The sequence below is a fragment of the Paramormyrops kingsleyae genome, chromosome 5 (assembly GCF_048594095.1).
Source record: "Paramormyrops kingsleyae isolate MSU_618 chromosome 5, PKINGS_0.4, whole genome shotgun sequence".
Lineage (NCBI taxonomy): Eukaryota > Metazoa > Chordata > Actinopteri > Osteoglossiformes > Mormyridae > Paramormyrops > Paramormyrops kingsleyae.
Window position 1 is genome coordinate 38,566,840 of NC_132801.1, and position 12,270 is coordinate 38,579,109.

The 12,270-nt window shown below is 39.5% G+C and overlaps 1 protein-coding gene across 2 annotated transcripts; it reads left to right on the forward strand.

Moving 5' to 3' along the window:
- Positions 1-851: 851 nt before the first annotated feature.
- Positions 852-6,593, forward strand: LOC111833124 (macrophage mannose receptor 1-like). 2 transcript variants are annotated; one of them, XM_023791074.2, is made up of 8 exons: positions 852-939; positions 1,877-2,218; positions 4,122-4,460; positions 4,609-4,944; positions 5,078-5,404; positions 5,555-5,655; positions 6,209-6,311; positions 6,456-6,593. In XM_023791074.2, exons 1-8 carry the CDS (start codon positions 903-905, stop codon positions 6,470-6,472), a joined length of 1,602 nt encoding a protein of 533 aa, XP_023646842.2. In that variant the 5' UTR covers positions 852-902; the 3' UTR covers positions 6,473-6,593. The 2 variants fall into 2 exon arrangements, with proteins under 2 accessions (XP_023646842.2, XP_023646843.2); XM_023791075.2 differs by lacking the exon at positions 852-939 and adding an exon at positions 1,266-1,327.
- Positions 6,594-12,270: the final 5,677 nt, after the last annotated feature.

Consider the following 12,270-nt stretch of genomic DNA (forward strand, 5'->3'; position numbering starts at 1 on the left):
CCTTCTTTGCACCATTGTTATTAGGTACTAACTGCTGCATACCAGGAACACTCCACATGACCGACTTCCAACACATCAACTTCAAGAACTGATTGTTCACTTGCCTAATATATAATGGGTCATTGTTACAAGATAATCAATGTTTTCCTGATGTGCTGACAGCTGTTTGGACTTGGTAGTTTCACAGTGGTCCCACATGGTCATTTGTTAAGTAAAACAGGCATATGGAGTATTTAAAGTGACTGAAATGGAGAGTGTTGTTCTACATGGAAACATCAACTAATCAGGGACATTCACACAATATATAAAGCATCATGCAGGACTGGGACGTCATCCCATGTCTTTAAGGATCCCCTTCTGTCCTTCACCTTTTTACATATCTAATTAACTCCATGCACAATGAACAAAGCAGTACAGGAAAAGTGCAGGAGTATAAGTCTTAACATATGTTTATTCATTAGCTGGTTGTTTTTTTTAAAGACTTATTTGTTTCCTATTTTGTTTGCACAAACAAAAAAGGTAATAGGCTCTAATGGCCCACATGACTATATACAAGGGTTCCTTTAAGATTCAGGGCCTATGTGTCAGTTCAGGAAATAGTCATTTTGTTACTACATAAAGAAGTAATATATGCATCTTTATAATGACTAATACTCACATCTAGGTGAAATTTTCTGTGTTGGGTTATTTTCTTCATGAAATCAGACTCATCTCATTTCCATGGGCAAAAACAGGAGATGGAAACTTTAAACAAATCACTACAGTCACATGGAACGATGCAAAACCAAGCAAAGAATCAAATGGCACATGCGGTCATGGTATGCTTCTTACATAGCTATGTCTTTCTCATTATCTGGTCAGTCCAGTGTTCAGGAACGTGCTGCCCACACAGCCACCCAACCATGGATACTCAGCATTGGCTGACAGTTCTGATTCTAGGTGAGTAGATTCAGTAATATATGCTTATTTGTGGTACTTGAGAAATATTTTTCCAGCATTAATGATAATATTTCAAAGACAATCACTTCAATGGTGGATGGCTGTGTAAGGTTGCACTCTACCTTCCTGCATTAGTGTATTAATTAGCTTTAAGTAATTAATCTTCTATGTAGAGTTTAAGATTAAAGCTGTGCGTCAATGAATTTAGGAAATTTCAATATTGTACTCTGGGAAATCAAACAGTAGCACAAAATATTTGAATTCATGTTCTAACTGTATATCCCAGTGAGGGATATGACAGAGGTCTGGAATCTATCCTAGACAGTCATATGACTGGGGCTATACTAGACAGGGGTATGATGAGAGCCTGCAGCCTATCCCAGGCAGGGTAAGGCTGGGCTAAATCCTGGATGGGATGCCACTCCATTATAGGGCACATACATACACTCATCATGCACTACCAGCAATTTGGAGGCACCAGTTTCCCTAACTGCATATTTTGGTACGTGAAATGGAGAACAAGCAAACTCCACACACACATAACAGAGGTTACATTTCAACCTCCATCTCTGGAGCGCTACCCACTGAGTCACACAAAATATAAAAACGGATTTCCAAGTTGACTAAAATAATGGAAAATTGCTGTCAAATTTTAGCATACTTTTTATATAATAATGATTTTGTTCATAACAAATAAAAGGCATAGCTATTACCGTTCTATTGTGAAAGAGGTCACAGAGTCAGTCCTTTCCCATTCCTGGCTTTGCTGATCTTACAAATTGGATATAAAGATTCCATTTTGGCAACAGAAATTGATTCCAACTGAGAAATCAGGTTCTAATGGAAATTCATGAAAGTTGTATGAATTTTTAAGTCAATTGCTGTCTGCTAAATCATCAAGCTTGCATAAAAGCTCTCCTGTTTGTCTCCCCCCCAGTTTTTTCCACCCATTTTGATTGCTTTCAGGCTTCTTATTATTATGTAAATCAATACCAAACCTGGGAGGATGCCCAAGCATACTGCCTTGAGACATACACTGACCTTGCTATCGTCAATAATTCTGAGGATCAAAGCAACCTCATGAAGACGATGAGGGGTGCATCATATGGTTTGGTTTGGATAGGACTGCGTCAGACGTCCTCCAACTGGAAATGGAGTAACGGTGACAAGGTCACCTACCAGGCATGGAACAGATACATGTTCTGTGCTTTATCTGATACATATGGTTTCTGGAGAGACACTCTATGTGACTATGAATACCCTTTTATATGCTACAAAGGTAAGTGATTTCAACTAATAGTAATATTAGAGTGTAATATTTGGTACATTATTTTGCACCAAAATTATTTTTTTTTAATGGAGACCAATACCATTGATTTTGTTCAATATGGAAGAAATTGTATGTTTGTCCTCTTATATACAGTAAACATGGAGGCTCATGGGCTGTAGTATGTGTAAAACGCACAATTAATTTGTATTTGATTTTAAATTATGCAAACTTTATGAAGGGCCAATTAAATATAAACAGCAGCATGCATACACCCATCTTTTATCTGCTTATCCTGTACAGGGTTTAAGGGGGGCTGGAGCCTGCATGCAGCACAGAGCACAAGGCACACCACGGATGAGATACCGGTCCATCACATGACACATGTTTACTCAGACAGCCTCAGCACCTTAGGAATGCCAATTCATCTACCTACATGGCCTTGGACTGTGGGATGAAACCAGAGAAAAATCTGCATAAAATCTGCATATACACCCCGAGCAGCGGTCAGAGTTAAACCCCAACCCTAGAGGTGTGAGGCAACAGTGTGTCACCATACAATTCTATTGAATAAGTTAATAATTATTTATTAGGACAGCAAAGCAGCTTCACAACTCCCGGTTAGTGGGGTTTGAATCCAGCCCTGGCTATACGAGTGGAGTTTCCATGTTCTCCCTGTGTTCGCGTGGGTTTCCTCTGGGTGCTCCGGTTTCCTCCTACAGCCCCTAAAAACACAGTCAGGCAAACTGGTGCCTCTAAATTACTTATAGTCTTTGATTGTATTTTTGAGTGAGTGTGTGTGTGTGTGTGAGTGTTCTGCGATGGACCATCCAAGGTGTTCTCTGTCTTGTGCCCTGTGCTTCCTGTGATAGGCTCCAACCTCACTATGACCGAGTACTAGATAAGCAATTGGAAGATATTAATATCATAGGTTGATTGATCAAATTATTTTATCAAATTATATTGCGTGTATTAAACGTTCATCCATTAAAAAAAATAATAAGTTCTGTACTATTGATGTAATGTAAAGTTGCATAATTTCTTACTAAATATTATATAGAATGTAACTGTTATGGCAGGGCACGGTGAAGGTGGGGAAAAGAGGGAGTGGCTCATGAGACAACAGGGTTTATTAACAAAAAAATCTGAACACAAAGGTATAACCACAAAATAAAGGGACCTCAAGTGGTCCATACAAAACAAGAAAAACAAGAACTATATCGTGGACGAACAAGGGGCAGGTGTGGACCATCACAAAAATGACCCAATCAAAAAAAAAGAGCAGGACAACAAGCAACACGTGGAATAAATCACAATTAACAAACACAGGAAAAAGGAATCATTACCAAACACAGAAGCTAACAGACTAGAAACAGGCCAGAAACACAACACTAAGAAAAGCCCAGGAACAAAGGTATAAGCAGAACAGAATTAAACCAGGCACGAGCAAGGTAAACCAAACACAAGAACAAAGCGATGCAGAGAAACAGCACTAAACACAAAGAATAAACTAAAATAAATTACACAGCAAATGACACTGGCCTATACAGCCACTGAACTGTACAGCCCATTGAGCCACGCAGAAGCCTGGGGAGCAGGGAAACACACTAAGGACTTAGGGCGACACCTGCAGGCCAAACGGGGACAAAACAAAAGGGATAAGGCCAGATGGGCACCGACGCTGACAGTAACATTTTACCTAAGACTTGCCTAGAGTAACACATATTTTTGTAATGTATGGTTTGTAATGTAGCGTTTTCTGATTTGCTTCTATGACTGCCAACAGTCCATAGTCAATGCTATTAAAATATTTAATTTGAAAATGCATATTTCACAAATTGTTTACGTATCAAGATATTTTAAATCAAAATCTGCTGATGCTTGGAGGCATTGTTAATGCTTCTCTAATCCACAGAACTAACGAATGGAGTTATAAATTACACCCTAATACAGCAGCCGAAATCCTGGACTGATGCTGTGACGTACTGCCAGACTTATTATACAGACCTGGTGTACATTAATAGTTCTTCTCAGAACGATGAGGTGATAAATCTTGCGCAAGGAGTTTCATACTTCTGGATAGGACTGAGCAACAACCCCTGGACCTGGGTGGATGGAGGCACCTACTCAGTGCGGGACTGGGGAAGATACCAGCCCAACAACCTTGGCAGTAACCAAAAATGTGTCCTGGCTTCAGAGTCTGGATGGAACGACTATGATTGTTCTGTGTATCTCCCATTCTATTGTTGCGATCGTGAGTATAGCTTAATTTGGGAAAATGGTAAAATTGAGCCGAATGGCATCAATACACAGCACTGCGATTAATATTAATTAGCTCACCAAGAACACTACTGTATTTGCAAAGGTACAATATTTATTTTACATCTATTCAATTTCTGCAGCTGCCTTGTCATCTGCCCTGGCAGCCAGATGCAATCTGGTATATTCATCTCTGCCCTGGATAGACTGTTTAACATACTGTGCCAAAAAGAACCAAACCTTGTTAACAATGAAGGTTTCCACTGACGCATTTGATGTTGCCGCAACCGGGTTCACCATATGGATCGGGCTCAATAGCACCAGACTGAACTGGACCTGGTCCAATGGACAGCAGGCAGCCTATACCAGTTGGTTGCCCAGAGTTTCTTCCTCAAGTGGAAACTGTGCCATGGTTAATTCTGATGGTTACTGGGAAGATGACGCCTGCACTGCAACACATCCATTTATATGTTACACAGGTAGCATTTAATCCCTTACTGTATATATTAAATATGAATAAATATGAAATATCCCTTACCACCCAAATGCTATAAATTCAAGTTATGAGTTGAAGCCAACATTTCTTGCTTTTATTTGTGCTCCATATTTCAGAGACCAATGGCACCCTTAACTATACTCTAGTTAGCCAGTGGATGGCCTGGAAAAATGCATTAGCATTCTGCAGAGCGCACTACATTGATCTGGTGTCTATAAAAAGTATCAATGAGAGCATAGCATTGAAAAGTTTGGTACCGACCGGCAGCTGGTTCTGGATAGGCCTGTTCAATGACCCCTGGATGTGGTCAGATGAGCAGGACCCTACCTTTAGTTCCTGGACGGATGTTATAAGAAGCTCCGGACAATGTGTGGCAGTGGACATTTATGGTGTTTGGTGGGAATACAACTGTCAAACCAAGCTACCCTTCATCTGCTCTGGTTGTGAGTATTTTTTTCCTCATGTTCCTCATGATTTCATCAGATTTGGATGACTGTGCAGAAGTTTGAATCAAACAATTACTAGAATTTTGGAGATTTATTTTAAATGATCTACAGTACATAATATTTATACTAAATGACTCTGTCTCTCAGTGCCTACAGTGCATAAAATTGTATTGAGGGTCAACCTCAGGAGTGTATCAGAAGACCTGGATCCAGATGACCCTTCAGTGGCAGATGATATACTAACTACGGTATAATTTCCAGTCATTATGAAAATTGTAACATATTTCGAAAAAAGCAGCATAATTAAAAGCTATTCAGAAATAATGGTGTAAACATTTTTTAGATTCCATCCAATCAATTTTTAGATAAAACTTTAAAGAAAATATTTTTCCTCACTAATGAACTATTGAAATCTCCACAAATTTTGAGTATGTTATGTACAAATGGCATGGAACGGGGAAACAGGAGCAGGAGTCACGAAATTGGGTGAACAAGGGGTTTAACTGAAGAGCGCACACACTGGAACACATCACAACGTCAATGATCGGACTGGGGAAACATACTCGAACGCAGACTTAAATACACAGGACTAATTAACAACAATGAGAAATAGCTGGTAACATAGGAATTCCACACGAGGTAGTGAGGACCGTGGCACACGGGAGGATCGGATGAGTAGGGCATAACGGAGTAATGTATGTCTTACTATGTGATCATGTTAAGTTCTGTAGTTAAAACAGAGATATATAATTGCTGATTGTATAATTAACTGAGTTGGTCAATTCTTCACTGTCTTTACAGATAAAAGGAAAATTGTCCCTTTATACTTCACTGGTTAATACCACCTTCCTCTGGAGAAACCAGGATGGACATATATTTCATGAAATATATACCAATTCTCCTGGTGATTACCATTTATATCTCAATTTCTTTGCAACTCCATTAAATTCTACTGTAAACCTCAATATGAATCTAATTTGGTTCCTTTCTTTAACATAATTTCTTGAGCTGATATCTTAACTGACTAAATGTTCTTTTTTATTTCCAGATAAATGTACAGTTTGATGATGATCTACAGTCCCAACAAACTGCATTTAATACTACTGCAAATGACTTATAGAATTGCTGTAGAATACAGTATGTGTGTGGAATCAATGGTGTTAAATAATAGGATTATAAATGTTGCAGGGTAAAAACCAACATCAACCCTTTTACCCATAAAGTACAAAATTCTGTGTAATCCATTTGTGTAACTCTAAAGTGAAACATGATTCTTTGTGAAAGAATAATGGGTGAAAGATCCAGAATTCAGTCATTTGATTTGGGTAGAGCGACCCTCGTTGGGATTAAGTGCTTACGGTGATGGATGGATTTGGGTGGACCTGGAGTGCTGCTCCGTGCAGGTTTTCATTCCTCAAGCTTAAGCTTTTTATTGAGCAAACTAGAGATGCACCGACAGCAATTTTCTTGCCCGATTCCGATTTTCAATCTCTTGCAAGTGTGGCCAGCCAAAACCAATTTTTGCAGATTCCAGTTTTCTTTCTAAGAACTACAGTATAATTGGCAGCATATACAAACAAAGACCAGCTTATCTTCAATTCAAAATTTTTATTTTTATAATGAGAGATTGTGAAACTTTACAATATCCCCCAAACTGCACTACAAGATACAGGATAATCTCTTACTTAAGTCTCCAAATAAAGTGCTCTGTTACTGGAAAGAGGTACAAAAATTACAAATTAGCTGAAAATGGGTTGCTGTACACGCAACTTTGTCTGACATATTTTACTTTACCAAACAAGAGCAGGTGCAATAGATTTTCCAGCATGTGTAAATTCACCAGATAACACAACATTGACCTTTTTATTTTTTTTTACTCGTCTTAAAATTATAAGCCCATTGTTTAAATACCTCCAAATACTATACTCTTTTAAATAGGTACAGGGTAATATAATTTATACCAACACTGCATGTTATGGACATACAATTCTCACATTGCTAGTAAGATAGATTAAGATCAGGCTTTTTCAAACCTTCATACTGTACGGATATTATTGTGCAAGTTTTGCTAAAACAATCTGTCATAGGAAAAAAACTTAACTTAGCAATTTTACTGATTATTCCTTTTCAAGATTATCTAATATATGCTTAATAATCAGTTTAAAGTTTACCGTTGATGTTTTGCCATGTTTTTGTGGTGGTTCCCCCACAGTTTACTTTGGCTTTACATGTATTACAAATTGCAAGCTTTGTGTTGTCTTCACTTACAGTGCAGAAGTTCCATGCTAACTACATGTTAGCTTGTGGCTGTGAGCATGCATATGGCTGTAAGGCTATCGCCTGCACCACTGTGTGTATGTCATGTGATGCGTATTTAACAGACTGATTTATTATCTGAAATACATGAGACTGACCAGGCAGTCTCCGGTCCTGGCCAAGCACACTGTAAATCAGCCGATTCTAGTCCCTGGCCAATTGATCGGTGCCTCTCTAGAACAAACTCTTTGTCACATTCAATTGAATTAGGCTCTTTTGGCACACTGCCTGTTAGCCAATGATATATCACTGGAAAACTGCATACACTGTAGCCCTGAAAGATTTACAGCTAGCAAAACTTGTCTAGGGGGTCAGGTGTAGTCAGGATGGGGTACCTGAAGCTCCGAAAATGACAGCATCATTTGTCACCGTAGAAGGTCAACCACAGTCTGAAGTGAAACGACAAATCATTTACAGTTCATGTGCAAAAACATATTTCTGAGAGTTTATTGTTAATTGTCAAAAAGTGTACTAGGAGGGAGCAGCATCCTAAGTGTCCATAGTATAATATTCATCCATCCATCCATTTTCAGTAACTGGCTGTCCTATTTCCAAACAGGAAACAACCCAGAATGGGGCACCAACCCATCGCATGGCACACTCACACACCATTCACTCACACATGTACACCTACAGGTAATTTGGTAACTCCAATGATACTGGGAGAACATGCAAACTCCACACACATGGAACCCTGGAAGTGACTCAAACCCAGGTCCCAGAGGTATAAGGCACCAGCATGCTTTCAATAACATAGAAACTCGTAGGGTACACCATACTAATGGTCCATAGTACAGTATAATATAAATGACACAGAAACTAATTCAGGAGGGTACAACATACTAGGGGTCCACAGTGTAATATACAATAATGCAGAGTTCTAAACCAATGATTCTGTCCAAGGTGTACCCCTTTGTGTGGCTTGAGATAGGGTCCAGGCCCCTGGTGACCTTGACCAAGACGACAGGAAATTGTGGTGAACTTTTGCAGCACCCAGGTGCCAACAGTGATATCATCAAGGAGGCTGAGATTCGACTGAGACCACCAAAAAGAGAACTGAGGAACTCTCAATTGTAGGCTGCCCCCTGGTGGCCTAAAGCAATACTTCCCTTGGGAGCCTCACAGATATTCAATCTTCACATTGAAATCAAACTTAGTAAGCCATCACCGTTTAAATCACTTTCACAATCTCTGGTCTTTGGGCTTGTAGTGCTGATTAGTTTTCCCTGTCCCTGTTTCCATGTGTAGAATGCAAGCTACTGTGCTCTATATTGCTTTGTCTCTAGAAACCTTTTATTTTCAGAACTTTGATTCTGGCTCATTGCTCATAAAGAAGAAAACCTGTAACAATGTGGTTCTGTCTGCAGTCCTGACTGGAGGTTTGCTTTATTTGTTGGCTTGTTTGTAATGTTTTTGAAAATATAAAAAATTCAGAGGTCTACTTCAGCCTTGGCAACATTATAATATTAGATACATTATGTTAAGCTGCCCTTGCAGTGCCTTTATTTGTTGGCTTGTTTGTAATGTTTTTGAAAATATAAAAAATTCAGAGGTCTACTTCAGCCTTGGCAACATTATAATATTAGATACATTATGTTAAGCTGCCCTTACAGTGCCTTGCAAAAGTATTCATCCCCCTTAGCATTTTTCATGTTTCGTTGCCTCACAACCTGGAATTAAAATGTTTCTTAATCTTATTTAATGTGATGGATCTGCACAAAATAGTCTACGTTGGTGAAGTGAAATCAGAAAAAAATATATAAAAAAGAAAAATAAATAAATAAAAAACAGAAAATTTGCATGTGCGTATGTATTCACCCCCTTTGCCATGAAGCCCCTACAAAGTCCTGGTGCAACCAATTACCTTCAAAAGTCACATAATTAGTGAAATGAAGTCCACCTGTGTGCAATCTAAGTGTCACATGATCTGTCAGTATAAACACACCTTTTCTGAAAGGCCCCAGAGGCTGCAACACCACTAAGCAGGAGGCATCACACCATGAAGACCAAGGAGCTCTCCAAACAAGTCAGGGACAAAGTTATAGTGAAGTACAAGTCAGGGTTGGGTTATAAAAAAATATCCAAATCTTTGATGATCCCCCGGAGCACCATTAAATCCATCATCTTCAAATGGACATGGTACCACAACAAACCTGCCAAGAGAGGGCCACCCACCAAAACTCACAGACTGGGCAAGGAGGGCATTAATCAGAGAGGCAGCACAGAGACCATAGGTAACCCTGAAGGAGTTGCAGAGTTCCACAGCAGAGACTGGAGTATCTGTCCATAGGACCACAATAAGCCGTACACTCCATAGAGCTGGGCTTTATGGAAGAGTGGCCAGAAAAAAGCCATTACTTAACGTTAAAAATAAGAAGGCACGTTTTGAGTTTGCCAAAAGGCATGTGGGCGACTCCCCAAATGTATGGAGGAAGGTGCTCTGGTCAGATGAGACTAAAATTGAACTTTTCGGCCACCAAGGAAAATGCTACGTGTGGCACAAAACTAACACATCCCATCACCCCCAGAACACCATCGCCACAGTGAAACATGGTGGTGGGAGCATCATGCTGTGGGGATGTTTTTCAGCAGCAGGGACTGGGAAACTGGTCCGAGTCGACGGAAAGATGGATGGTGCTAAATATAGGGATATTCTTGAGCAAAACCTATGTCAGTCTGCCTGTGATTTGAAACTGGGACGGAGGTTCACCTTCCAGCAGGACAATGACCCGAAGCATACTGCTAAACAACACTTACATGGTTTAAGGGGAAACATTTAAATGTGTTGGAATGGCCTAGTCAAAGTCCAGACCTCAATCCGATTGAGAATCTGTTGTCAGACTTGAAGATTGCTGTTTACAAGCAAAAACCATCCAACATGAAGGAGCTGGAGCAGTTTTGCCTTGAGGAATGAGCAAAAATCCCAGTGGCTAGATGTGGCAAGCTCATAGAGACTCATCCAAAGCGACTTGCAGCTGTAATTGCCACAAAAGGTGGCTCTACGAAGTACTGACTTCAGGGGGGTGAACAGTTATGAAGTTTTCTGTTATTTTGTCCTATTTGTTGTTTGCTTCACAATAAAAAAAGAAATACATCTTCAAAATTGTAGGCATGTTCTGTAAATGAAATGGTGCAAACTGTCAAACAATCCATTTTAATTCCAGGTTGTGAGGCAACAAAACATGAAAAATGCCAAGAGGGGTGAACACTTTTGCAAGGCACTGTATTTTATGTTGGACCCCTTTCCCATTCAAAGTGAGAAAAAAATTCAAGGGGAACCACTGGGGTTTGGAGAATTAGTGATACAGGATCCCTCTGTAGTTGATTTTCAATTTTTAACAAAAGACTAGTTTGCATCAGAAATACACCAATTTAAAACCTCCAGTTCAGTTTAAAATTAAAACAGAATATGTACCATATCAAACTAATGCTAGGCTAGCCATGGAGAAGTTACACCTCTCTGTCAGTCAGGGGACTTTGATCATGCCGACTTGAAGTCTGTCAACAGTCAATAATAATGAAACTAGAGACGAATTTCAATTAAGATGTTTGTTAATTTGCATATATTCCAGTTACAATAAGTTTTGGGTACCCAGCAAAGGAAAACTATTATTAACCAAATTTATTAAACAAAATTAATAGTGTAGCGCCAGCGACATGGCTCTGCAAAGTGGAGCGCAGTAAGTCAGCTGAGCATGCTGGGTAAATAGTCCCTTGTATGTATTTCTTAGTATTAGTATTCACAAGGTTTAACTATCAACAGTGGTGAGGTAAATAAACTCAAAATACAAGGCCAGTGCTCGCCACTCGACTGTTTCTACTAAATCCAACTCAGAGTCCACAATTTTGAAAGGCAATCAAATCGCAGAAACAAACAGTCAGATGTTCGTCCTGATGTAAGAAAAAAAAAAGTTGAATTAGTTCCTAGGGCATTCTTGAAATCTTTGAAGGAGTCTCACAGAAGAGGTTCTTGCAGCGTGTTCGTCACCTCCCAGCAACTGGGTGGCTTGCCAAGTGAAACTTCACAAAGTCTGTGTGCAAAACAGAGTGTAATCGGAATCAGCAACAAAAAAAAGACCAATCTGATAGTCACATGTTGAACATGCAGCTACCTGCAAAATCCCTTTGTCGTGCGTTAGAATCCCGCCCCTCTGTTTTTGTATTTTGTTCCCTAGTGTTTCATTGGTTTCATCAGATTTTCTAGTTACTGTGATTTTGTGGTTTGTTTTCTGTTTTGGTTTCTTGCTTTGTGCTTTGGTTGTGTTTTACCTGTCTTTCTTATTCCCCCATGTTAGATTCTGTTTCTGTCAGTGTCTTAGGTTTCCCCTTCCAGTCCCTTGATTTAATTATTAGTGTAATCTGTGGCCTGTTTTCACAACCCTTTGTAATTAGTCTTTGTTTATCCCCATTTACTTTTGACCCTTTGTGGTCCTTCATTTTGTAGTGTTCCTAGTGTTTTCTGTTTTTGTTAATAAACCCTGTTTTGTCCTGTGAGCCGCAAGTGGGTCATCCACCTCCTTCCATGCCACGCTCTTGCCCCAAATCCG